General features: G+C 45.4%; 2 protein-coding genes across 5 annotated transcripts in view; one reads left to right on the top strand and one right to left on the bottom strand.

The window, feature by feature from the left end:
• The first annotated feature begins 1,841 nt into the window (after nucleotides 1-1,841).
• On the top strand, nucleotides 1,842-16,018 carry LOC105544445 (RNA-binding protein 4B). 3 transcript variants are annotated; one of them, XM_011986945.1, is made up of 4 exons: nucleotides 1,842-3,016; nucleotides 3,691-4,114; nucleotides 11,715-12,391; nucleotides 15,432-16,018. In XM_011986945.1, exons 2-3 carry the CDS (start codon nucleotides 3,703-3,705, stop codon nucleotides 12,380-12,382), a joined length of 1,080 nt encoding a protein of 359 aa, XP_011842335.1. In that variant the 5' UTR covers nucleotides 1,842-3,016; nucleotides 3,691-3,702; the 3' UTR covers nucleotides 12,383-12,391; nucleotides 15,432-16,018. The 3 variants fall into 3 exon arrangements, with proteins under 3 accessions (XP_011842335.1, XP_011842336.1, XP_011842337.1); XM_011986946.1 differs by having other exon boundaries at nucleotides 14,519-16,018; XM_011986947.1 differs by lacking the exon at nucleotides 11,715-12,391.
• Nucleotides 12,623-27,930, bottom strand: part of LOC105544446 (RNA-binding protein 4) — a 55,388-nt gene continuing 40,080 nt past the window's right edge. The window contains exon 3 of one of the 2 annotated variants that reach the window (XM_011986950.1): nucleotides 12,623-15,156. In XM_011986950.1, coding sequence (XP_011842340.1) covers nucleotides 15,047-15,156 — 110 coding nt within the window. In that variant the 3' untranslated portion in view covers nucleotides 12,623-15,046. Of the gene's footprint in view, nucleotides 15,157-21,100; nucleotides 21,206-27,930 lie in introns of those variants that run through there. The other variant, XM_011986952.1, reaches the window with a different exon arrangement.

The raw sequence follows: 27,930 nt of genomic DNA, 5'->3' as shown, positions 1-27,930 counted from the left end.
GGGCGAATTACAAGGTCAGGAGTTCAAGACCAGCCTGACCAATATGGTGAAACCTCATCTCTACTAAAAATACAAAAATTAGCTGGGTGTGGTGGTGGGCGCCTGTAATCCCAGCTACTCAGGAGGCTGAGGCAGGAGAATCGCTTGAACCCTGCAGGCAGAGGTTGCAGTGAGCCGAGATAGTACCACTGCACTCCAGCTTGAGCGACAGAGTGTGACTCCATCTCAAAAAAAAACAGACAAGAAGCGATGCTTAAAATCATTAGTAACCAGAGAAATACAAATTAAAGCAACAATGAAATATCACTTTATATCCATCAGACTGACAAAAATTAGAAAAGCAGATAATGTCATCACAGGAGGGACGCAGAGATACAAGGCCCCTCATATGCTGCAGGTGGAAGAGTTTGCTGGTGCAGCTTTTCCGGAGAACAATTCGGCGCTACTTAGACAGGTGAGTTCTACGTATACTCTATGACCCAGCAAGTCCACCTCTGGGTTTATATCCCCCCAAATTCTCACACAGAATTAGGGCACATACTTAAGCATGTTCACTGCAGCCCTGTTTATAATGACAGAGAGCTGGAAGCAAGCTGAGCGTCCTATGCCCAGAGATGAACAGGTACAATCTGTGACTGTACGCCACGGAGGACTGCATTACTCACTGGTGAGGTATCATGCGGCGACACAGCCCTTAGTGGAAAAAGAGTAAGGCACAGTGAGCTGTACAACTCAAAACACACCATTTACATAATTTATACAAATGTACAACGTTTAAGTCCAGATTAGAAGAAATCAACTGTAAAAAGACATCTGTAACAATCCAGGAGAAATTTGGGCATAAACAGTAGATGATATTAACATAGGATAGTGCTGTTTTAAATTAGAAGCACATAGTAAGCCGGGTGCAGTGGCTCACACCTGTAATCAGCATTTTGTGAGACTGCAGTGGAACCATCTTGAGCCCAGAAGTTTGAGACCAGGCTGGGCGACACAGGGAGACCCCCATCACTACAAAAACATTTTAAAAATTAGCTGGATGGGGTGGCCCACACCTGTGGTCCCAGCTGCTCCAGAGGCTAAGATAGGAGGATCCCTTGCGCCTGGGAGGTTGAGGCTACAGTGAGCCATAATGGTGCCACTGCACTCTAGCCTGGAAAACAAAGTGACACCCTGACTCAAAAATAATAGTAGTAACAGTTAAGGGCCGGGCGTGGTGGCTCATGCCTGTAATCCCAGCACTTTGGGATGCCAAGGCCAGTGGACACCAGCCTGGCCAACATGGTGAAACCCCGTCTCTACTAAAAATACAAAAATTAGCTGGGTGTGGTAGCGCACACCTGTAGTCCCAGCTACTGGGGAGGCTGAAGCAGGAAAATAGCTTGAACGCGGGAGGTGGAGGTTGCAGTAAGCCGAGATCGCACCACTGCCCTCCAGCCTGGGTGACACAGCGATACTCTGTCTTTAAAAAATTGAAAAATAAAAATAAATAAAATAAAATAAAATCGGAAGGACAGTGCCTCTTCTGAAATGGCTGAGAAACAAAAAGAACTCAGGGAAAGAATATATCCAAGTAGCTGGGGTGGAAGAAGGCAGCCTGGGGAATGTGTGCCTGATGGTATCAAAGAAGCCATTATGGAGCCACTACAATGAGGAATGGTGGCTGACAATCTCCCTGGCAGGCTCTACGAGATAAACCCAATCCATCAATCTCCATAAAAGGCTATTCTGTTGGAAGGTGACAGTTGGGGAATCCGCCTAAACTTTTTTTTTTCCAGACCGAGTCTTGCTCTGTCACCCAGGCTGGAGTGCAGTGACACCATCTCGGCTCACTGCAACCTCCGCCTCCCGGGTTCCAACGATTCTCCTGCCTCAGGCTCCCGAGTAGCTGGGATTACAGGCGCCCGCCGCCATGCCCGGCTATTTTTTGTATTTTTAGTAGAGACGGGATTTCACCATGTTGGCCAAGCTGGTGTCGAACTACTGAACTCGTGATCGGCCCGCCTCAACCTCCCAAAGTGCTGGGATTATAGGCGTGAGCCGCCGCGCCCGGCCCGCCTAAGCTTGTTTTTACCGCCAGGAGGTGCCCTTGGACCACAGCTGAATTCTCAATGCTAGACAGTTGGGAAACTCACAGTAGCCTAGACTTCCAGCGTGGTGTGGACGAGGAGACCCTGTCTCACCCCTGAACTAGAGACCTCGCTGGGCCTCTCCACCAAGTATTCCTCTCGTGTGTTCACCACAGACCAGGACTGTGATGGACACACAATGAGAGAGAACCAGACCACGGATACTCACGAGCAAACAAAACATGACTAAGCGTAGCCTGGGTAGCAATGCCTCTTAGGCCTGTCCTAGTTTTGCCAGGTTATCCTTCTGCCCCTTCGTTCTCAGTTTCCGTACCAATAAATAACACGTCTGTAATGAAACACTAAAATAATGTTTAAAGCGCTACAAAACAATGACTAGTTTTGCTTAAAATGTGGCGCGCCTGTATTTCTGAAATGTTGCCCCAAGCTGCCACAGAGGCCGGCCAGCCCGCTACGAAAGCCCCTTTTTAGGGCCCTCGGGGAGATTCCCCTTTGTCATTAGCTCTCCGGCCTCCTCAGACGGCCCAATAGCAGGACCCATTGTGATGGTGAGTGACTCCCCGGCGCCTCCGCTTTTCTAGGCAGTGGTTGCGTCCAGAGCCCCTCTGACGCAGGAGTGGCGACCCTTTCCAGGGTGATGACTGGCTGGCTGGGGCTGGGGGTGGGCTGACCTCCGCGGCGCTGTGCCGCCACCAAGAGGCCCCGCCCCCGTGCTGCGAGGTCATTTGTATGCAGCCTCGCGATTGGTCACTCGGCTCCCGCGAGGGGAAGGGGAGGGAAGCAGCGCGTACTCGCGCGTGCGTGAGCTGGTGCGTGAGCTGGCGCGCGAGAAAGGGCCCGGTCGCGTCGAGGCTCGAGCGCCCGTCGCCATTTTGTAGGGTTCTCCCTGACGCGGGAGCCGCCGCCGCCGCCGCCGCCACCCGGAGGTGCGAGGGGGTCTTGTGTGTGTGATGTGGGGAGCTCGGGGGCGGGGCGGGCCGGGCCGGGCCTCCTGTAGAAGGCATGGCGGGGATCTGGGTTTCTCATTTTGCTGCGGGAGGTCCGGGGAGACAACGGGAGGAGGCGGGACCGGGTCTCCGGAAGGAGGCGGGGCAGGGGTCGGGTCGAGTCTTTGTTGGAGCGAAGAAGCTGGAGGGTGGGCCGCTGGGGGGCGGGTGGTTGGTCCCGGTTAGAGGGAAGGGGGACTTTTTTCCTTTTAGTGTATCTTGAAAGGTGCTAGTGTGTGGAGGAGAGGTACACAGATTTCCCTCCAAAACCTTGTTACCAGGCGCACTGCGATAGATACCCCTTGCCTTTGCTTGGGCTTTTCTCTTTCCTCATTTTAAGACATTAAACAGCTAATTCTGGTATTTCATTGCGCTCCATTTCACAGAGGTGATAGACTGTGCTATGCATGCTGACCCTCGACCTCCTGTTTCCATGTTACACATAGCTCGCACTTCTCAAGAACAAACCGCCCTTCTACTGAGGAAGAATAATGAATGTCTATGCGAGGGTCTCTGAAGGTGCAAGAACTTTGGAGGATTAGATGAAAATGCTGCAGTGCACCGAAATTTCCCACCACACCCCTGACTTTTGAAATCTTGTTTTTCTCTCCCAGGCTCTTGTCAGGATGGTGAAGCTGTTCATCGGAAACCTGCCCCGGGAGGCCACAGAGCAGGAGATTCGCTCCCTTTTCGAACAGTATGGGAAGGTGCTGGAATGTGACATCATTAAGAACTATGGCTTTGTGCACATAGAAGACAAGACGGCAGCTGAGGATGCCATACGCAACCTGCACCATTACAAGCTTCATGGGGTGAACATCAACGTGGAAGCCAGCAAGAATAAGAGCAAAGCTTCAACCAAGTTACACGTGGGTAACATCAGCCCCACTTGTACCAACCAAGAGCTTCGAGCCAAGTTTGAGGAGTATGGTCCGGTCATCGAATGTGACATCGTGAAAGATTATGCTTTCGTACACATGGAGCGGGCAGAGGATGCAGTGGAGGCCATCAGGGGCCTTGACAACACAGAGTTTCAAGGTGAACTGCTCTGGGCCTGGGTAGTGGAGCCGAGTGGGGTCTAGCTCAAGACAGGCAAGAACACAAGACTATAGAACTGGCAGGGTGGTCTCTTCCATTCTGTTTTAGCTGGAAATAATAGATTATGTTTTCCGCTCTTAAGCATAGTTTACCTCTGGGGAAGCAAACACTTCCCCTTTTCAGGTTTGCTAAGATGTTGCTCACCGACTGCATAGAATCGCAGACTGTGGGTTACTTTATCCTGCGAGATTCTTGCATTCATTCGAGTGCTGTTGGAGGTGTAATCTGCTTGGGGAAATGAGTACCTCATGAGAGAAGGGAGGATAAAGGTCTGTGGCTTACCTGCGTCCTTAGTTATGATCGGGAAGCCTTATATTTGAGGGTTTAAGTGCTTAAGATTTATATTCTTTACTGCTTTGGGTGATGGATACTGGTGGGAAAGAAGAAAAAAGACATCTAGAGGAAGCCCTGTATTATACATCTGGGCGGCAGGTCGATCTGCGGGAGTATCTTTTGGTTGCTAGATTTGTGCGATCTATTCAAGCAGAGCCAAAAAACATGCCGTGGAGTGTTCTGCTCCACCTACTATTATTTAACCCTAAGAAAAAGAAATTTCTAAATATATCAGACTAAATGAGAATGATGGTCCCGCTTCTGAAGAAATTCCAGTAAAAGCATCATACTATTTATACTGATGATAAAGGTACATATGTTGTCACTAATACCACAAGAGGTTGTCAGAAGACCCTAGAACTGTGCTAATATGGTAACTACACGTGATTTAGTAAATTGAAATTAACTAAGATTAGATAAAATTTAAAATTCAATTTTTCAGGTGTATACCAGACACGTTTCACGCACTCAGTAGTCATGATGCCTGTGGCTACCGTGTTAATAGAGACACAACATTTCCATCATCATAGAACATTCTTTTGGATAGCACTGTTCTACAAGTGTTTTGGTAATAGTATCGTCTTGGACCTCATGTTCATAGCCACTTTTGCGGTTCCTAAGTCAACACCTTTTTTGCCCTGAGTGTCATTAAAGGGGTTGTTAAGAAGTACTTTTGGATCCTCTGTTAAACCTGAAAAACAGAATGAGAAAATAAATAATGGGAGAAGAGGAAAAGTTGACCAGAGAAGGGTAAGAAAGTTTGCATAGTGGAGATCAGAGCACCATCAGGTATCTCTGGCTTCAGCCAGTAATGCCTTGGCCTTTAGCTGCTCTTTAAAGCATAGGGCAAAGGTTGCAGATACTTGCTACCATTAACTAGTGTGTGACCTTGGACAAGTGTTTTACCATCTCTCTGCTTCATTTTCCTCAGTAGTATTGTCCCCACTTATAGAGTTAATGATCCCTACTGTACCTCCCTCACAGGATTGTAGTGGAGCTAGAATGAATAGATATGAAAGTGTTTTGACAGTAAAAGCGCTATATGATGACAGGTGATTGCTGTTTGCAACCATGAGTGTTTCTCTTCTGGTTAGAAAATTATTGAAAGTGATAGTGAAGCTTTCCTTATTTGCTTTTCTTACATTTGTTTTTCTTTTTCTTATTTTGGAATGTTGTTGCATTTTCAGCTTTTAAAAGTATTCTTAACTATTTTCATTTGATGGGGGAGATCATCATGATGGACAGTGGAGACTGGGGAAGGAGGGTTTTCTCCTGACAGGTAATGAGCAAAATGTAAAAGAATGTAAAGTTGGGTACAAACTGCAGAGGTATTCTAGTAATGTAATACAGAATGCCCTTGCCTTTTAAATATATTTAATACAGTTAATTCTGGAGTTCGAGACCAGCCTGGCCAACATGGTGAAATCCCATCACTTACTAAAAATACAGAAAAACTATCCAGGCGTGGTAGTGTGTGCCTGTAATCCCAGCTACTCAGGAGGCTGAGACAGGAGAATCGCTTGAACCTGGGAGGTAGAGGTTGCAGTGAACCGAGATCGTGCCACTGTACTCCAGTCTGGGCAACAGAGAGACTCCTTCTCAAAAAAGAAAAAGAAAAAAATATATATATACATATATATATTTAATACAACTGAATAAAAGGAAAAGGACAGGCCGGGCGCCGTGGCTCACGCCTGTAATCCCAGCACTTTGGGAGGCCAAGGCAGGGGGATCACAAGGTCAAGAGATCGAGACCATCCTGGCCAACATGGTGAAACCCCGTCTCTACTAAAATACAAAAATTAGCTGGGCGTGGTGGTGCATGCCTGTAGTCCCAGCTACTTGGGAGGCTGAGCCAGCAGAATCGCTTGAACCTGGGAGGCAGAGGTTGCGGTGAGCTGAGATTGTGCCACTACACTCCAGCCTGGCGACAGAGCAAGACTCCATCTCAAAACAAAACAAAAACAAAAACAAAAAAAAAAAAGGAAAAGGACAAAAATATGTGTAAGAAAAATCAGTTACTTGGCCTCCCAAAGTGCTAAGATTACAGGCCAAACTATCTTAATGAAAGAAAAGCTACCTGAAGTTAGGGCCGGATGCAGTGACTCACGCCTGTAATCCCAGCAGTTTGGGAGGCCGAGGTGGGCGGATCACGAGGTCAGGAGATCGAGACCATCCTGGCTAACACGGTGAAACCCCGTCTCTACTAAAAATACAAAAAAAAAAAATTAGCTGGGCATGGTGGCGGGTGCCTGTAGTCCCAGCTACATGGGAGGCTGAGGCAGGAGAATGGCGTGAACCCGGGAGGCGGAGCTTGCAGTGAGCTGAGATCGCGACACTGCACTCCAGCCTCGGCGACAAAGCAAGACGCCGTCTCAAAAAAAAAAAAAAAAGAAAAGCTACCTGAAGTTAATTTAAAAAAAAAAAAAAGAAAGAAAAAAAATCAGTTAACTTGGGGGAGTTGGCTTAGGATGAATATGTATTTTAATAAGGCAGGTATAATTAGGAAGTGAGTATCTGAATAATGCAATGGATCTATAAGATTTTTTAAAACATCACTTCCTTAGAAAGTGCAGACACTAAAATGAATAGGAAAAGAAAAATCCTGTATTTGGTTTTCATGTTCTTAACTTGGCTCCTCTGGAGAGAGCACTCTCCTCCTAGTTATAGATAGAGACATTTTTATAACCAGCTCTGGTTTTTTTCTCCCAGATGACAAGAGCAAGCTTAGCATTGGATAGTAAGTTGTAGTTTTACAGAAAATGCAATCTGGATACCAGTTTGACACGTTTCAATTTAAGTTCTTTTCAGTTGTCTACCAATGAACATGGCCTCTTAAAGGGCCATTTGAGCCCGGGTGAGGTGGCTCACACCTATAATCGCAGCACTCTGGGAGGCCGAGGCAGGGGGATCACCTGAGGTCAGGAGTTGGAGACTAGCATGGTCAACATGGTGAAACCCTGTCTCTACTAAAAATACAAACACGCCTGTAATCCCAGCTACTCAGGAGGCTGAGGCAGGAGACTCACTTGAACCTAGAGGCGGACGTTGCAGTGAGCCGAGACCGCGCCACCGCACTCTAGCCTGGGCAGCAGAGCAAGACTCAGTCTCAAACGAACCAACAAAAAAGTTCTTTTGAACCTTTATTTCTATATGTTAATGGCTGCCATTGAGGCTTTTTGCATTGTATGACTTCTAAAAGGAAGTAGCAGAATCTGAGTTCACCTTACTCTTTCAGGATCTGTTTCCTTTCTACAGCCAGCAGTGAACTCAACTTACTTCCTTAGCACACACGGTTGGTATTGGAAGACCTAAAGAAGCTATTCCCAAATAACAATCAGGCAGCTTAATTGGGAAGAATATATGAGAGTTCAGGTGTCTTGTTTTTTTTCCCCCTATATGTAAACAAGCATTAAGTCAGAATGCTACTCTGTATTAGCTACATCCCCAATATTTTCTGGATCATGGCACTTGATAGGCGCTTAGAAATTAAGACCCCAGGTTTCCCACTTCTCAGCATTTTAATGCTCTTTTATGTTACAGCTTTCAAAATAAAACACTATTATTGGGCTGGTTTTCTGGAACATGTTGGCAACAAACTTCAGTAACTTTTGGAAGTCTCAGGAAATCTTTAAGCTTTTGGCCTGTCCAAGTGTAGTAGAGTAGAAGAATTAATCTTTCATTTTTCTTTGCCCTGGTTCCTTAAGGTATAATAATAGAGAAGCATAGTCTTTTTCAATTATTTTTAAAACTTTAGGGTATTTAAATTAAAAGGCTAGGCTGGATGCAGTGGCTTATACCTGTAATCCCAGCCCTTTGGGAGGCCGAGGCAGGCGGATCACCTGAGCTCAGGAGTTTGAGACCAGCCTGGCCAACATGGTGAAACCTTGTCTCCACTAAAAATAGAAAAAACTAGCCAGGTGTGGTAGCGTGCACCTGCAGTCCCAGCTACTTAGGAGACTGACGCAGGAGAATTGCTTGAGCCCAGGAGGCAGAAGTTGCAGTGAGCCGAGATTGCGCCACTGCACTCCAGTCTGGGCAACAGAGCAAGATACTTGTCTCAAAAAGTAATAATAATAATAATAATTAATAAAAACAAATTATAACCATTGGAAAGACTGTGGTTGTTTTGGGTTTTTTTGTGGTTTTTTTTTTTTTTTTTTTTTTGAGACAGTCTTGCTCTGTTGCTTAGGCTGGAGTGCAGTGGCACAATCTCAGCTTACTGCAGCCTCCGCCTCCCAGGTTCAAGTGATTCTTGTGCCTCAGCCTCCTAAGTAGCTGGGACTGCAGGCATGTGCCACCAAGCCCAGCTAATGTTTTATATTTTTTTAGTAGAGATAGGATTTCACCATGTTGGCCAGGCTGGTCTCAAACTTCTGGCCTCAGGTGATTGGCCCACCTCGGCCTCCCAAAGTGCTGGGATTACACGTATGAGCTACCGCACCCAGCCTGGAGAAACTGTTTGAAAAATTTTTTTTAAACCTGTCACCTCTATTACAGATTTTTTTAGTTCTAGGTTGAAAAATTGGGCTGGGCGCAGTGGCTCATGCCTGTAATCCCAGCACTTTGGGAGGCTGAGGCGAGTGGATCACGAAGTCGAGTTCAAGACCAGCCTGGCCAGCATGGTGAAACCCCATCACTGCTAAAAATACAAAAATTGCTTAAGAATCACACCAGTGGTGATGGGTGCCTGTGATCCCAGCTACTCAGGAGGCTGAGGCAGGGAATTGCTTGAACCCGGGAGGTGGAGGTTGCAGTGAGCCGAGATTGCGCCACTGCACTCCAGCCTGGGTGACAGAGCAAGACTATGTCTCAAAAAACAAACAAAAAATTGATACCTGCATCCTTTTCACAACTACACAGAGGTAGATTTTGCCACAAATAGAAACTTGAGTTCCCACCCTCTAAATAAATGCAGGAATGAAGATTGGATTTAGTTAAAAAACATCAAGGTAAAGTTGCTGGATTTTGTTTCTCCAAAAAATGGACCCAGAATCTATAAAAGTAAAGTGCAAATTTAATTGAATTTTTTTTGTTAAAAATGTTACTTTTAGGTCTCTGGATAGGCTCTTTTTTAGACTGTCATGGTCACTCTGACTTCGCAATTGGAGCATAGTTTGTGTCTGTCACATAGCTTAATGTCATCGTGTATTTGAAAGCCAAGTCATTTATAATCTTTTAGTCTAAATTATAGGGAATTCTGCACTTGAGATATAAATGGTGGCAGAAATCTGTGTTTCTGTTCAAATCGTAGCATTGTGGCCCCTAACTTTGAACAATTAGAAGTATTTAAATCTCTGAAAACAATGGGATGGCAAAATGCTTTTAGATATTTAGTGCCTTTTTGGGTGTCTGCTATCAGTGATAGTGGATGCTGCCTGTCTGCTAGCAGTTGGAGGTATAAAGCCTGAGCACTTTTGTTTCTGCTAGAAACTGGAGTGATAGGACTCTTTGACATTGGGCAAAATGAATTTGACTGAAGTTATATTACTGCACTAACCCACTCCCCTCTCAGGGTCAGTGCATGGCACTGTTCTGCTGCCGTCCTGAATCGGGCTATTTCCAACAGGATGGTGGAGCACAAGGCTTCCTCTCACATAGCTGCATCCAGAACAAGGTCTGTTAAAGAGAGAGCAACTTGCTGATTGCAGGGGGCGGGATTTGTTCTGAGCAGTCCTTAAGAGTAATGAGAAGCCCCTGTTCTCTGTATCTGTGCTGACTGCGTTTTCTTTCTTCTTTTTTTTTTTGAGATGGAGTCTCACACTGTTGCCCAGGCTGGAGTGCAGTGGCACGATCTCCACTTGCTGCAACTTCCACCTCCCGGGTTCAAGCGATTCTCCTGCCTCAGCCTCCCTTGGCTACAATTTGGAAAGCACTGACTAGATCTCCAGGAGAGTCTTGTGCAACCTGGGACTACTCTTTTTCTTTAACTGCTTTTAAAGACTTCAGATGCTTTCATCAGTAAGGGTCCCTGGGTTTGGTGGTTCACAATCCCTGAGCAAAGATTGTTTCTTCTCTTAGCTGTTCCTCACTGCTGGTCATTTCCTGGAAGCCGAAATGGATGTGGCCCATTTGTATGTGTTCTTAAGGTCTCTAGGCAAATGCTGCATTTTTCTAACTAGTAGTTAATCCCTATAAAGAATTGTAAGTTACATGGCAGGATGAAATGCCAGTCATTTCATTACATGTCAACATACTGTCCCTAAGAAACCAGTACTGTTTTAAAATCTAATTCTTGTTGTTGAGAGACCTTGGTCAGGTAGCTTTCCACAGTAGCCTTGTGGGGGTGGGGCTGAGTTGACATCTGGAAGGTTTTATAACTCCCAGAGATACTAGAGATGAAGCAGATGACAAGCCAGGTATGGTTCATGTGCCCATGATTGGGAGCCTTCTGGTGACATCTGCAAAAATAGCTGGAGGAAACAAGATGGACAGATGACTGATGTGGTTTTTAAGCAATAGTAAATGCTCAGGCCTTACGAGATCCTCAGTCAGTCAGTGAGAGATGGGCAAGATGCCTTCCAAATCTGACTTAACTGAGGTTTTGTTGGTTGATTTTGAAAGTATTGGTAGAATTTGAATCATTACAAGTAATAACAGTCTTAGCAGTGAGAAGTTGAAACTTTTCCAATTGTTGTGTTTAAGGGGAAAAAGGAAAGTTGTGGAGACAGAAGCAGGAGTGAGTCTGGTCTACTCCTGGCCTAAGTAGAAAGTATTGACTAGTCTCTGAAAAATCAAATTTTCTAGCTCTCATCTGTATTAAAACTTCAACTGCTGGCCAGGCACGGTGGCTCATGCCTGTAATCCCAACACTTTGGGAGGCCGAGGCAGGCGGATCACCTGAGGTCGGGAGTTTGAGACCAGCCTGAACAACATGGAGAAACCCTGTCTCTACCAAAAATACAAAATTAGCCAGGCGTGGCAGTGCATGCCTCTAATCCCAGCTACTCGGGAGGCTGAGGCAGAAGAATTGCTTGAATCTGGGAGGTGGAGGTTGCACCATTGCACTCCAGCCTGGACAACAAGAGCGAAACTCCGTCTTAAAAAAAAGAAAAGAAAAAATTTCAACTACTTTTTAAAGGAGGTTGCTGAAATAGGGTCACAGGTGTGTGTGTCTGTGTGTCTTATGACAACTAATTTACTTTCATTTAGGGGAGGAAAAAGAATGTCAATGAGTTAAAATAAATCTTACATCTGTTTCCTCAAGGCAAAAGAATGCATGTGCAGTTGTCCACAAGCCGGCTTCGGACTGCCCCTGGGATGGGAGACCAGAGTGGCTGCTATCGGTGTGGGAAAGAAGGGCACTGGTCCAAAGAGTGCCCAGTAGATCGTACGGGTCGTGTGGCAGACTTTACTGAGCAGTATAATGAACAATATGGAGCAGTTCGCACACCTTACACCATGGGCTATGGGGAATCCATGTATTACAACGATGCATATGGAGCACTCGACTACTATAAGCGATACCGGGTCCGCTCTTATGAGGCAGTAGCAGCAGCGGCAGCGGCTTCTGCATACAACTACGCAGAGCAGACCATGTCCCATCTGCCTCAAGTCCAAAGCACAACTGTGACCAGCCACCTCAACTCTACTTCTGTTGATCCCTACGACAGACACCTGTTGCCAAACTCTGGCGCTGCTGCCACTTCAGCTGCTATGGCTGCTGCTGCGGCCACCACTTCCTCCTACTATGGAAGGGACAGGAGCCCACTGCGTCGTGCTGCAGCCATGCTCCCCACGGTTGGAGAGGGCTACGGTTATGGGCCAGAGAGTGAGTTATCTCAGGCTTCAGCAGCTACACGGAATTCTCTGTATGACATGGCCCGGTATGAACGGGAGCAGTATGTGGACCGAGCCCGGTACTCAGCCTTTTAAAAACTGGAGGTGAGAGATGGGTGGGAATGGTTAAAAGATTCCATTTAGTTCCCTTGAAAGAGACCCATGCTTCATAAAGGAGGCTAGAGCCACCTGTTTGCTCTCCGGACAGTATCCAAAAGGTACAAATTACATGTTAGTCTTCAGTATTTCTCTAGCTTAGGCCACAAGTTCCATTTGGCCTGTCAAGGCGTTAGTGTATGACTCCAACCAACTTGTTCCTTCTGAGAGAACAACAAATTCAATTTGATAGAACATTCTTTAATCAGTTGTAAGTATATTTGGGTTACAGAAAAACATTTGAGAGATCTAACATTTGTTACGTGCTCTTATATATCATCTATACGATAAGACTGAAATGTTTTATTCTTTTACAGAGAAGGGAACCTCAGAGAGGTTAAGTACTTTGCCCAAAGTCATTTGGTAAATGGAAGATAGAGTCAGAATTCACACACAGGCCTGATTCCAAAACCCGTGCTCGCTCTACTACAGAAGTACTGCCATGGTAAAGCTGAAGGGCACAGGTTCAGGGCTTAGTAATTAATATCACAGTGAGAATTTTAACCATTACTTTAGGCTTACAGTTTGCTAATAAAATTGCTACTTGAGGGCAGAGGCAGTGGCTCATGCCTGTACTCCTAACACTGGGAGGCTGAGGTGGGAGGATCACTTGAGCCCAGGAGTTCAAGACCAGCCTAGGTAACATAGCAAGACCCTGTCTGTACAAAGAAAATTAAATTAGCAGGGTGTAATGGGGAGCACCTGTGATCCCAGCTACTCAGAATGCTGAGGTTGAAAGGATCAATTGAGCCCAGGAGTTGAAAGAGACCACAGTGAGCTATGATTACACCCCTGTATTCCAGCCTGGGCAACAGAGTGAGACCCTGTCTCTCCTTTTTAAAAAAAACAAAAGCAAAAAAACAAACTACTTCTTGGGTCATTACCCTTTGTCAAAGGAAACTCTTCGAATATCATACCTACATGCCAGAGGAAGTCCTATAAATTTCCAGTGTTCGCTTCTAAGACATTTACTTGAAAGTTGAATGTTTTGATCTTCTGCCCCATGGAGTCCTTATTAGTAATCTAGACTAGCATCTTGTTCTATATGGGCACTTAAGCCCTATTTCTCCATAGCCTGTTATGCTGTCATTTAGAGCTGGATACTTCCCATTTCTTCCAGCAGTTTTTGTTTTGTGTTTTTTGTTGTTGAAGAGAGGAACATTTCAGGAGTTAGGTAAGTTAGATAAACTGGTAATTTTCAGATGTGTAGAAAATTGCATAGGTGGTGAAAGCCAATGCCATAGGCTCTGAAATTTTACTATTTCCTACATCAGGAAATGTGCACCAAAAGTGCTAAAATGCCAGGAATAATTTTGAGTATCTAAAGATAGATAAATCTTTTCATCTGAGTGGAAATGGCATTATGACAACTACATTCTCATGGTTTTTCTTGTACCTTGAAAATGAGCATCATTTGGAGCCCCAGAAGCAAGGTTAAAGTGAGTTACTACTGAGTTTCTGGTGTTCCTAACTTATCCCTTTGGTATTTATGTAGAAGATAACAAAGCAGCTGTGTACAGTGGCTCGCACCTGTAGTCCCAACTATTCAGGAGGCTGAGGCTGGAGGATCCCTTGAGCCCAGGAGTGAAGGACTGCAGTTAGCCACTGCATTCCAGCCTGGACAACAGAGTGGCTCCTCTCTCTCTTAAAAAAAAAAAAAATAAAAATTAAAAAAGGAATTTGCTTTTTTATGTGAATTGAGAAGCAAATGTTATGAACCTGTAACAAGTTGTATTCCTATATGCATGTAAACAAGTCTTGAAATCTCGAGACCACCGTGCAGCCCAGTCTGTGTTTATGTGTGAAGCAAATGATCTTAAAATTTGTAGTTTGCCATTAATTTTTACTTTTAATGCAGCTGGATCTAGCATGAGATGGGATATGCTTCTGAAGTAAGCTGGTGTAAATCTATCAGATAACCTGTTTCTCTTATGTTTGAAAGTTAAATGTTAAATTCATATATTGTAGTCTTCAAAAGGTATTGCTAGGACATTTTAAAATGAATTTTGACTGCAAGCAGTGGTTGTTCAACTAACCTCTTTTTAGTGATGACTTTTAAAGAAACTTACCTTCCAGGTGTGAACCTCAAATGGACTGAATAACCCTGAGTTGGTTGCAGTCCCAGGAGCCTGATGTTAATGAGGCTGCCAGGATGAAATACTCCAGAACTGTTGGGGATACAAATTCGGGTCTCACCCTAGCAGAACTGATCCAAGAACGTCACAACTTTTGAAGTCGATTGGCACAGATCAAGACCAAGATTTGGCCCTTTGTCTGTAATAAGTAGAGGAACTTGGTGTGAGTTAACTTTTTTTTTCCCCCAGCCATTGGTGTCTGGAGTTCCCATCATCAATAGAAGGATTAGAGAATTTTAGGAGTGATTTCTTCTTTTGATTTGGCAAGGGAGATTTGGTCAATTAGGGGAACTACTGGAACTGTGGCTCTAACTCTGTGACAGTGTGACATGTAGGTGTGTTGGAATTGGGTGAATGACTGGCTGCTCCTTGATATCCTACCCCTTGTGACCATTTCTGAAAGCTTGTTTACTGTGAAAGATTAAAACAAAACACATTTAGAATAGTGCAGTTCGCCATATATGACATCTCAGCATCTTCTGCTTTTCCTGGACCCCAAAATTAAATTGCAGTTCTTGAAAATGTATGTATGCCCTTTGTTGCAGCAACAGTAGCCTTCTGTCACAGGGGTTATCTTGCCTAAAAGATGGATAAGAAAGATGTATTTATCACCAACACATTCTTCAGCTAGATTGCATCTTTTCCTATATAGCCATAAGTAGATTCCTATATATAGCTATTAATAGACTCCTAGGTAATTACATAAGATATGAGTTAGATCCAGTCTGACTTGGTTTTGTTTTGTTCTTTTTTTCCCCCCCGTGGAATACAGGATGGGACCCAGGGCGCTTGTACTCGGAGCCAGGCTGCTCTCCAGGCATTGTGTAAGCCTCTTGTGTTGTGCTCTCTTTCAGGTAGGATAATTGCGGACTGAACCCTCGGGCTGCGGTCATATATGAGAACTTGCTCCGCGCGGTCCCCTTTGCCGGGATGTTTCCATTGCTTCATGTTTCAGTAAACAAAAGGAGTTTGTGACCAACTATGTTTTCTTTCTTAATTTAATTCTTCTAAGTTGACTTTTCTTTCCTCCTGAAACTAGTCTCTGTAGCCTTTCACTCTGTTCCTTATATTCTCAGCCTCTGAGCAGCCCTAGGTAAGGATTATGCTGGCATCCCCTTTTTCCTGTGCAGTGGAGCCCCTCTTATCTTGCTTTTCCCTAGGAGTTGAATCCTTCTCCCTGCCTACCTGCAGCATCTCCTTTCCCTTTAAAGTGACCATGTAGTGGCAAGCAGCCTTTTACTCTTCTGTTAGCTCTGGACTCTTAACATTGAAGTTACTCTTCTAAAATTGCTAGGACCATTGGGGGTTTTGTTGTTTTGTTTTGTTTTTATGTCCGACCTGTGATCGTGGTACAGCATTAGCTGAAATTTACCCTTGTTTTATTCCACGCCTCCCTTTTTTTTTTAAATTTTTTGACAAATAAACGTTTCTAACACTTAAATATCTTTTTATGTTTGTGATTGTTATTTACCACCGCAGTCTTTTTATTCTCTCCTAGTTCTTAAGCTACAAAGTTCAAACTAATAGATGTCAGAAATTTACATATAGAAGGAAGAATTTAAGCCCAGGCGTGGTGGCTCACACCTGTAATCTTAGCACTTGGGAGGTTGAGGTGGGCGGATCACTTAAGCCCACTGAAGTTCGAGACCAGCCTAAGGAACATGTCGAAACCCTGTCTCTACCAAAAATAAAAATTAGTTGGCCGGCTGGGCATGGTGGCTCACGCTGTAATCCCAGCACTTTGGGAGGCCGAGGTGGGTGGATCACCTGAGGTCAGGGAGACCAACATGGTGAAACCCCATCTCTACTAAAACACAAAAATTAGCTGGGCATGGTGGCAGGCGCCTGTAATCCCAGCTACTCAGGAGGCTGAGGCAGGAGAATCACTTGAACCAGGCGGCGGAGGTTGCAGTGAGCCAAGATTGCGCCATTGCACTCCAGCCTGAGCAACAAGAGCAAAACTCCATCTCAAAAGAAACAAAAACAACAAAATTAGTTGGCCAGGTGCAATGGCTCACACCTGTAATCTCAGCATTTTGGGAGACCGAGGCAGGCAGATCACTTGAGGAGTTTGAGACCAGCCTGGCCAACATGACGAAACCCCGTCCCTACTAAAAATACAAAAATTAAGCAGGCATGGTGGCAAGTGCCTGTAGTCCCAGCTACCTGGGAGGCTGAGGCAGGAGAATCGCTTGAACCCAGGAGGCAGAGGTCGCAGGAAGCCGAGATTGCACCACTATACTCCATCTCAAAAAAAAAAAAAAAAAAAAATTAGCTGGGCATGGTGGTGCACGCCTGTAATCGCAGCTACTCAAGAGGCTGAGGTGGGAGATTCTCTTGAGCCCAGAAGGTTGAGGCTGCAGTGAGCTGTGATCGTGCCACTGCACTCCATTCTGGGCAATGGGAGACCCTGTCCAAAACGACAAAAAAAAGGATTTAGTGAGGTGAGTGCTGTGGCTTCAGTAATAGGTGATGGGAAGTTAGCCAGATTCTTGAGACATTTCTAAATTTGCTACAGCTGGTGGTGACGCTACTTTTCTCTAACCAGAGCTGCTCTTAAACCAGTTTAAAGGCTAACAGATCCAGATTAGTAGTGCTAGGAATAAGCCCTGCATCAGAAAAAGGCTGAGCAGATTCTCTCCAAGGACCTATCATGTTAACTCAGTTTCACTTCATATTTTTCTGGCTCATATTAAAAAAAAAAATTTGCTTAGTTATCACCCCTCTCCAGTGTTTCTCCTTTTTTAATTTTTAAAAAATAATTAAATTCACTTATGAGCTATTAAAAGAGGTCTCTCTTCCCAAGGTGCTAATATTCTGCTAGGATTAGGCTTTGGCTAAAATAAAATCCAAGCAGAAAAGCAAATCACATATTAATGATTAGCAGTGACATTTTGCAGTCACGTATGTCTTCTAGATCACAGACATCTTATTTATCTTTGTTTAGATCCCCATAGAACACATTTAATGATGGACTCAACCCTACTTAAGCTTTATTGTACTTTATATGGAAATGTTGATGTGTAAATTTTGACTACATGTGAAATTTTTTTTTTTTTTTTTGAGACGGAGTCTCGCTCTGTTGCCCAGGCTGGAGTGCAGTGGCCAGACCTCAGCTCACTGCAAGCTCCGCCTCCCGGGTTCGCGCAATTCTCCTGCCTCAGCCTCCCGAGCAGCTGGGACTACAGGCGCCCGCCACCTCGCCCGGCTTATTTTTTTGTATTTTTAGTAGAGACGGGGTTTCACTGTGTTAGCCAGGATGGTCTCGATCTCCTGACCTCGTGATCCGCCCGTCTCGGCCTCCCAAAGTGCTGGGATTACAGGCTTGAGCCACCGCGCCCGGCCACATGTGAAATTTTACCTACAATAATATAGCATTTACTTCACATATTTTATACTTAATCTTGACAGGTGAAGCAAAAATTTTCCCTCATTTCTTAGGGGAACAGACTGACAAATCTACAGAAGTTAACCTGTCCATGCACACATTCCAACCAGTGGTGAAGTACATAAGGCTCATGTTAGCTTCAGTATTCCCCAGGGAAGCAAGACTCTGTTTTACAATAGAGAAAATAAGGCAAAGATGCTGGGATTTTCTTGTGATCTGCAAGGCACTATGCAGAGCCAAGAAAAAAAATCTGCAGATTTTGCTGGCCTCGGCAAAATCTCTGATGGTTCTCCGTGCTAGGTTTCAACCAATTTAACATAGGAAGTTTAACATATGCCGGGTGCATGGCTCACGCCTGTAATCCTAGCACTTTGGGAGGCTGAGGTGAGTGGATTTCCTGAGCTCAAGAATTGAGACCAGCCTGGGCAACATGGCGAAACCCCATCTCTACTAAAAATACAAAAAATTTAGCTGAGCATGGTGGTGTGTACCTGTAATCCCAGCTACTGGGGAGGCTGAGGCACAAGAATCACTTGAACCCAGGAGGCAGAGGTTACAGTGAGCTGATAATGCGCCACTGCACTCCAGCCTGGGTGACAGTGAGACTCTGTCTCAAAAAAAATAAGTAAATAATAAACATATCTTGATTTCTATCTCATTGGCAGAACAAGAAAAAAAAATTTCTGGCCGGGCGCAGTGGCTCACGCCTGTAATCTTTGGGAGGCTGAGGCGGGCAGATCACGAGGTCAGGAGATCGAGACCATGCTGGCTAACACGGTGAAACCCCATCTCTACTAAAAATGCAAAAAATTATCCGGGTGTGATGGCGGGCGCCTGTAGTCCCAGTTACTCAGGAGGCTGAGGCAGAAGAGTGGCGTGAACCCGGGAGGCAGAGCTTGTAGTGAGCCGAGATCGCGCCACTGTACTCCAGCCCGGGCAACACAGCAAGACAACGTCTCAAAAAAAAAAAATTTTTTTATGCAGAGGAGTTCTATATCATCACTGCCTAATAACACTTCTGGCAGTGATGGAAGTGTTCCATATCTGTGCTATCCAATTTGTGGCTACTGTGGTAAAATGAGTTACCATATGGTTAGGTAGTAAAATAAGCTACTCATAGGTGGAGAAAAAGCCCTGCAGTATTGTGTAGTTTTTATTTTAGAAAACCTTTCACCCCAAAAGAGGACTGTTGAGTAAGACAAATGTATTTCTTTCTTTAAGATGGAGTTTCGCTCTGTCGCCCAGGCTCGAGTGCACTGGTATGATCTCGGCTCACTGCAACCTCTGCCTCCCAGGTTCAAGCCATTCTCCTGTCTCAACCTTCCCAGTAGCTGGGATTACAGTCGCACGACACCACGCCTGGTGAATTTTTGTATTTTTAGTAGAGATGGAGTTTCACCACGTTGGTCAGGCTGGTCTTGAACACCTGACCTCAGGTGGTCTACCTGCCTCGGCCTCCCAAAATGCTGGGATTACAGGCGTGAGCCACTGCACCCGGCCAATGTTTTTATTTCTAAACCTTACTTCTCGTATGAGAAATTACATATTGTGAATACAAAATTCCTTTAGTTCACCAAGACCAAGTTTCTCACTATAGACCACTTCAGAGTCCCATGAGGCCTCTCAACACTAAAAGCTCCTGAATTCATTTATCAGCTGTTTGAATTCCTACTATGAGCTAGGATGTGGGAACATGGTGATGAATGAGGCATATGTGGTTTCTGTAGCCTCAGATTTACCCCCTTCCTCGGGTTTCCAGATACATAGTGAAGCTGGCATGGCACAGAAAGACACTAGAGCCTCAGGGTACTCAATGCACTGTTAGGAACTTGTCCTAAGGGCAGAAAAAGGTCAGCTGCCTGAAAGATGGACCAGGAAAGGGAAGCAACTTGCCCCAGATTGGTTTCATAGCTTGTCAGGATTTTGCTTACAAACCTGGTCCTCAGGAAGTCACCTGGCCTAGGAGATTCGGGAAAAGGAAGGAGGGGAGAAGTAAATATTCCTGGGAAGAGCTGTCAGTTTGTTGGAAGATCAATCTCATCTTTCTTCAGACCAGAGCTAGGCTCTACTGCTGAGGAGGAATGAAATGCAAGAAATGATAGAATCAGCTCCAGGACTTGTGGGGGAAGAGTGAGAAATCTGACAAGATGAATTCAATCTGAAGTGTCTTAGGTTTGCAGGGCCTTTGAGAATCCAGGCCAAATTCAAACTGCGTATCTGTCACCTCTGCAAATCCACAAGAACCCAATGAGGTAGCATCCTGGCTCTCCCAGCAATTAAGCAACTGAGGTTTAGAAAGTTTAGGCTGGGCGCAGTGGTCTACCTACGCCTGTAATCCCAGCACTTTGGGAGGTCGAGGCGGGTGGATCACGAGGTCAGGAGTTCGAGACCAGCCTGACCAACATGGTGAAACCCTGTCTCTACTAAAAATACAAAAATTAGCCAGGCGTGGTAGCACGCACCTGTAATCCCAGCTACTCAGGAGGCTGAGGCAGAGAATCGCTTGAATCCGGGAGGTAGAGATTGCAGTGAGCCGAGATCGTGCCACTGTACTTCAGCCTGGGCGACAGAGCGAGACTCCGTCTAAAACAAAAAAGAAATTAGTGGCCTGGTGCGGTGGCTCATGCCTGTAATCCCAGCACTTTGGGAGGCCAAGGCGGGAAGATCACCTGAGGTCAGGAGTTCGAGACCAGCCTGGACAACATGGCAAAACCCTGTCTCTACTAAAAATACAAAAAAATTAGGCAGGAGCCTGTAATTCTACCTATTCGGTAGGCTGAAGTAGGAGAATCACTTGAACCCGGGAGGCGGAGGTTGTAGTGAGCCAAGATCCTGCCACTGCACTCCAGCCTGGCGGACAGAGCAAGACTCCGTCTCAAAAAAAAAAAAAAGACACCATCTCAAAAAGAAAAAAAAAAAGAATTTGTGACAAGTACCACAAATTACACAAAATAGGTCCAATGGCAGGGAATAATGGGAGGACATATCTACTAAGGTACAGGTGGTTTAGGAGGGCATTCCGATACTTGATCCTGAAGCTAAGATCTGAGGATAAGTTAGCTCTAAAGCAGTAAAGAGAAAGGTCCTTCCAGATTTAATTAAAACAAACAAACAAAAAAACGGCCCTCGGGCGCGGTGGCTCAAGCCTGTAATCCCAGCACTTTGGGAGGCCGAGGCGGGTGGATCACGAGGTCAGGAGATCGAGACCATCCTGGCTAACACGGTGAAACCCCGTCTCTACTAAAAATACAAAAAAAAAAACTAGCCGGGCGAGGTGGCGAGCGCCTGTAGTCCCAGCTACTGGGGAGGCTGAGGCAGGAGAATGGCATAAACCCGGGAGGCGGAGCTTGCAGTGAGCAGAGATCCGGCCACCGCATTCCAGCCTGGGTGACAGAGCGAGACTCCGTCTCAAAAAAAAAAAACGGCCCTGAGGCAGGAAAGAGCTCAGTGTATACAACGATCTGAAAGGAGAGTCAGTGTGGTCAGAAAAGTATAGATAAATAGGGAAAAGGGCCTGAGATAATAGAGTGTGACAGAGGCAAGGCACGATCAAACTAAGGGATTGGGCATTTTACTTTAGATAAAATTGGAAGTTGCTGAAAGGTTCTAAGTAAGGAACATCTGATTTACATTTCACAAGATCATTCTGGCTACTAAATGGAGAATACTTTGAAGACACAAGGATAAGGAAAAGACAGACCTGGAGGTCACTGTAGTCATCTTGGTGGGAGAGGATAGCATGGTCTAGACTATGGCTGTGGCAAAGACATAGAGAAAAGAGGCAACATGTGATATAAACATGGTGAACAGCTGCTGATGGTTGGGGAGGGGGTAAGAATGACTACCAGGAATCTGGCTGGAAGAGAAGGGGATAAGGAAGACTGAAGGAGAAATGATTTTAGAGTGGGAAGTCTCCGGAGCTCTATCTCAGATGTACCAAGTTGGAGGTGTATTAAGAGAACCAGCCAGACACAGTAGCTCATGCTTGCAATCCCACCATGTTGGGAGGCCAAGGCAGGAGGAACCCAAGGTCAGTAGTTCGAGACTAGCCTGGCCAATATGGTGAAATCCCATCTGTACTAAAAATACAAAAATTAGCCAGGTGTAGTGGCACACGCCTGTAGTCCCAGCTACTCAGGAGACTGAGGCAGAAGAATCGCTTGAACCCGGGAGGCGGAGGTTGCAGTGAGCCGAGATCAGGCCACTGCACTCCAGCCTGGGCAACAGAGTAAGACTCCATCTCAAAAAAAAAAACAAAAAAGAGAACCAAGAAGAAATGTCAACTAGGTCTCCAGATCCCTGAATCTTGAGCACAGAAGAGAGGTTTTGAACTGGAGATATCAAGAGTCTTTAGCACCTGGATCAGTGTTAATAACAGAAATACAATGTGAGCCACAAATGCAAACCACATAGGGAACTGAAACAGGTGAAATTAAGTTGTATTAATTTTATTTTCCCCAGATAGTCTAGTGGTTAGGAAAAAAACAAAAATAATTTTAATGTATTTTTACCCAATATATGCAAAAAAATTATCAGTCCAACATATAATGAGCATTAAAAAATGAATATATTCTTTCTCATATTATTTTATTTTTTTTGAGAGACAGACTCTTGCTCTGTCGCCCAGGCTAGAGTGCAGTGGCCCAATCTTGGCTCACTAGATCCTCCGCCTCCCAGGTTCAAGCGATTCTCCTGTCTCAGCCTCCCAAGTAGCTGGGATTACAGGCACATGCCACCACGCCTGGCTTATTTTTGTATTTTTAGTAGAGATGGGGTTTCACCATCTTGACCAGGCTGGTCTCAAACTTCTGACATCAAGTGATCTGCCTGCCTTGGCCTCCCAAAGTGCTGGGATTACAGGCATGAGCCACAGCACCTGGCTTATCATATTAATTTTTTAAATCCCATAGGTATTTGGTACTCACAGCACTGTATATGGCTCTGGCTACCACACTGAACAGCACAACTCCAGATGGTATACAAAGCCAAAGCAATGAATGAAGTCTTAAAGAGGATTTCAAACTTGGCACTACTGATGTTTAGCCACATCCCTGGGGGGAGAATCCCCCCAAATTGTGACAATTAACAATGATTTCAGGGAATCTCTGAGCCTATTCTAGTTGCCCATTTAAAACAAACAAACAAAAAAAAGTCAGCTTAGGTCAGGCACAGTGGCTCACATCTGTAATCCCAGCACTATGGGAGGCCAAGGCACGTGGATCACCTGAAGTCAGGAGTTCAAGACCAACCTGACCACCACCGAGAAACCCCATCTCTACTAAAAATACAAAATTAGAGAGGCGTGGTGGTGCGTGCCTGTAATGTCAGCTACTAGGGAGGCTGAGGCAGGAGAATCGCTTGAATCCAGGAGGCAGAGGTTGCACTGAGCCAGGATCGTGCCACTGCACTGCAGCCTGGGCAACAAGAGCAAAACTCCATCTCAAAAAAAAAAAAAAAATTAAAAAAGGGTCAGGCTAGGTGGCTCACACCTGTAATCCCAGCACTCTGGGAGGCTGAGGCAGCAAATGGCTAGAGCTCAGTTCAAGACCAGCTTGGGCAACATGGCAAAACCATGACTACAAAAAAATACAGAAATAAGTTGGGCATGCTGGCATGCGCCTGTGGTCCCAGCTACTTGGGAGGCTGAGATGGGAAAATTGCTTGAGCCCGGGAGGAGGCAGAGGTTGAACACCGCACTCCAGTTTGGGTGACACAGGAAGACCCTGTCTCAAAAAAAAGGTGAGGGAGGGGGCAGGCGAGGTGGCTCATGCCTATTTGTTTTGTTTTTGTTTTTGTTTTAGATGGAATCTTGCTCTGTAGCCCAGGCTAGAGTGCAGTGGCGCTATCTCGTCTCACTGCAACCTCCACCTCCCGGGTTCAAGCGATTCTCCTGCCTCAGCCTCCGAAGTAGCTGGGACTATAGGTGCGCACGATGACAACTGGCTAATATTTATATTTTTAGTAGAGATGGGGTTTCATCACGTTGGCCAGGCTGCTCTCAAGCTCCTGACCTCAAGTGATCCGCCCCCCTCCCAAAGTGCTGGGATTATAAGTGTGAGCCACTGCACCTGGCCTAATCTTAGTACTTTGGAAGGCTGAGGCAGGAGTATAGTTTGAGCTAGGAGTTCCTAACCAGCCTGGGCAACATAGGGAGACCCCATCTCTACCAAAAGATAAAAATAAAAAATAAATTAGCCAGGTGCAATGGTGCATACCTGTGTAGTTCCAGCTTCTTGGGAGGTTGAGATGGAAGGACTGCTTCAGCTCAGAAGGTCGAGGCTGCATTGAGCCATGCTCATACCACTGTATTCCAGCCTAGGCAACAGAGCAAGACCGCACCTAAAAAAAAAAAAAAAAAAAGACTAAAAAATTGATCAGGGCCTGAGGATTAACTACAAAGGGGAACAAGGGCTTTTTGGCTGACAAAAATGTTCTGTATTTTGATTGCAGCGATGGGAACATTGTAACCATCAGTTATCAAAAGTATATTGTCAGAGTGGGCACAGTGGCTCACGACTGTGCCTGTAATCCCAGCACTTTGGGCGGCCAAGGTGGTGGATCGCCTGAGCTCAGCAGTTTGAGACCAGCCTGGCCAACATGGTGAAACTCTGTCTCTATTAAAAATATAAAAATTAGCCGGGCGTGGTGGCATGCATCTACAATCCCAGTTACTCAAAAGGCTGAGGCACGAAAATCGCTTGAGCCCAGGAGGTAGAGACTGCAGTGAGCAGAGATCATGCCAGTGCACTCCAGCCTGGGCAATAGAGTGAGACACCATCTTTTAAAAAGAAAAAAAAAAGCCCCCCCACCCCCATAAAGCACATTGTCACAATGTATCAAATTGTTTTCAAAACTGGTGTATTTTATTGTTTGAAAAGAATACTCAGGCCTGGCATGGTGGCTCACGCCTGTAACCTCAGCCCTTTGGGAGGCCAAGGTGAGATCAACCGAGGTTGGGAGTTCGAGACCAGCCTGACCGACATGGAGAATCCCCATCTCTACTAAAAAAATACCAAATTAGGCCGGACGCAGTGGCTCACACCTGTTATCCCAGCACTTTGGGAGGCCGAGGCGGGTGGATCACAAGGTCAGGAGATCGAGACCATCCTAACACAGTGAAACCCCGTTTCTACTAAAAATACAAAAAAGAAATTAGCCAGGAGTGGTGGCAGGCGCCTGTAGTCCCAGCTACTCGGGAGGCTGAAGCAGGAGAATGGCGTGAACCCAAGAGGCGGAGCTTGCAGTGAGCTGAGATTGAGCCACTGCACTCCAGCCTGGGCAACAGAGCAAGACTCCGCCTAAAAATATATATATATATAAAATTAGCTGGGCATAGTGGTGGGCACCTGTAATCCCAGCTACTCGGGAGGAAGGAGAATCACTTGAACCCAGGAGGCGGAGGGTGTGGTGAGCTGAGATCACATCATTGCACTCCAGCCTGGACAACAAAAGCAAAACTCCATCTCAAAAAAAAAAAAAAAAAAAAAAGAATACTTCAGGGCCGTCTCTTCCTGGTTCTTCCCAGAGTCAGGAAAACCTGGATTGAAAGAGTGGTTTTAAAAAAAAAAAAAAAAAAAAAGCTCTGAAGAGCCAATTTTTGTAAAAAGTACATCACATTATGACACTGCTTAAAAACCCCACAAGACTAGTTTACTCAGAATGAAGGCCAGAAAGGCCATAGATTAACTACTAGATCTGCTAACTACCTGACCTCTTCTGCTCCTCTCTCCCCTCACTCACTCTTGCCACTGGCCTCCTTACTGTTAGAACACTTCCACCTTGAGACCCTTGCTCAAGATATTCTCTCTACCTGGAGTACTTTTCCCCCAGGTACCTGGTGCTAACTTACATCTAATTCAACTCATTGCTCAAATCTCACTTTTTTAAGAGGCCCAAGCCGGGCGCAGTGGCTCATTCCTATAATCCCAGCACTTTGGGAGGCCAAGGCAGGTGGATCACCTGAGGTCAGGAGTTCGAAATCAGCAGGGTCAATATGGTGAAACACCATCGCTACTAAAATACAAAAATTAGCCAGGCATGGTGGTGCATGACTATAATCCCAGCTACTGAGGAGGCTGAGGCAGAAGAATCACTAGAACCTGGGAGGCAGAAGTTGCAGTGAGCCAAGATCACGCCATTGCATTCCAGCCTGGGTGACAAGAGCAAAACTCCATCTCAAAAAAAAAAACAAAAAAAGAAATATAATTCTATTTTTTAAAAATTATAAAAATTTTTAAATACACAGGCCTGGCCCCCTATTTATCACAGCAATCTGCACACACGTATGCTGCACTAGCTCTCCCAATCCTCGCTACTCAACTTGAACCTTTTTAATACAAAGGTCTTACGTCCTAACACATGATTATTTACTATGTTCATTACTTGTCTTGGACTAGAATGTAAGTTTTAGACGTTGGAGCTTCCATTAGTTTAGGTCATGAAGATGACATGGAGGAGAAACTACCACACAACCATTAGGGACATGTAGCAGAAACAAGGAACAATCTTTTAAACAGAAAAGTGGGCCGGGCACAGTGGCTCATGCCTGAAATCCCAGCACTTTGGGAAGCCAAGGTGGCTGAATCACCTGAATTCAGGAGTTTGAGACCAGCCTGGTCAACAAGGCAAAACCCCAACTCTACAAAAAATAAAAAAGATTAGCCAGGCGTGGGGGTGCACACATGTAGTCCCAGCTATTTGGGAGACTGAGGCAGGAGAATCACTTGAACCCAGGAAGCAGAGGTTGCAGGAGGCTGCGATCATGCCACTGGACTCCAGCCTGAGTGACAGAGCAACACTGTCTCAAAAAAAAAAAAAAAAGCAACCTGTAAAGAATTGAGGTAAGGAACACAAGGTAAGAAGTTCAAGAAATTAGGCTGGGCACAGTGGCTCACGCCTGTAATCCCAGCACTTTAGGAGACCGAGCCGATCCACCTCAGGGTGGATCACCTGAGGTCAGGAGTTCAAGACCAGCCTGACCAATATGATGAAACCCCATCTCTACTAAAAATATAAAAATTAGCCAGACGTGATTGCACGTGCCTGTAATCCCAGCTACTCGGGAGACTGAGACAGGAGAATCACTTGAATACAGGTGGCAGAGTTTGCAGGGAGCCGAGATCGCACCATTGCACTCCAGCCTGGGCAGTGAGAACAAAACTCCGTCTCAAAAAAAGAAGTTAAAGAAATTAACGGGTTGGCATTTTGGAATGGAATGTCTCCAAAACAAAACAACAAAGACTCTTCCACATTAGTTGGTGTTTAAGAATGATGTGCCAGCTGGCCATGGTGGCTCATGCCTATAACCCCAGCTACTCAGGAGGTTGAAGTGAGAGGACACTTGAGCCCAGAAGTTCACAGCCCCAGTGAACCATGATTGCAACACTGCCCTCCAGCCTGAGCAACAGTGAGATCTTGTCTCAAAACAAGAGAAAACAAAACAAAGTAAGAATACTGTACCACTGATATGATTTATCCATTCTCCCTAAGTGATGGGGGAAAACACTGCCAAACCCCATTTCTTTCTTTTTCTTTTTTTTTTTTTTTTTTGAGACAGTATCTTGCTCTGTTGCCCAGGCTGGAGTGCAGTGGCACGATCATGGCTCACTGCAGCCTCAATGTCCCGGGCTGAAACAACCCTCCTACCTCAAACTCAAGAGTAGCTGGAACTACAGGTACACAGCACCATGCTCAGCTATTTTTAAAAATTTTTTGTAGAGATAGAGTTTTGACATATTACCCCAGGCTTGTCAGCCCAATTTCTTATCTTAAGGATGTCCAGCAGTAAAACCTAAAAGAAACTTGTTAAAGAAATCATCTTGGGATCAAAAGACTTGGCTGATGCCCAAGTATTTCTTCTTCTTGTTGTTGAGACAGGGTCTTGCTCTATCACCCAGGCTGGAGTGCAGTGGTGTGATCTCAGCTCACTGCAACCTCCACCTCCTGGGTTCAAATGATTCTCCTGC

This window comes from Mandrillus leucophaeus, unplaced genomic scaffold (genome assembly GCF_000951045.1).
Source record: "Mandrillus leucophaeus isolate KB7577 unplaced genomic scaffold, Mleu.le_1.0 Scaffold30, whole genome shotgun sequence".
NCBI classification, from domain to species: Eukaryota; Metazoa; Chordata; class Mammalia; order Primates; family Cercopithecidae; genus Mandrillus; species Mandrillus leucophaeus.
The sequence above is the reverse complement of the archived record's forward strand: the minus strand, read 5'-3'. Positions and strand labels throughout refer to the sequence as shown.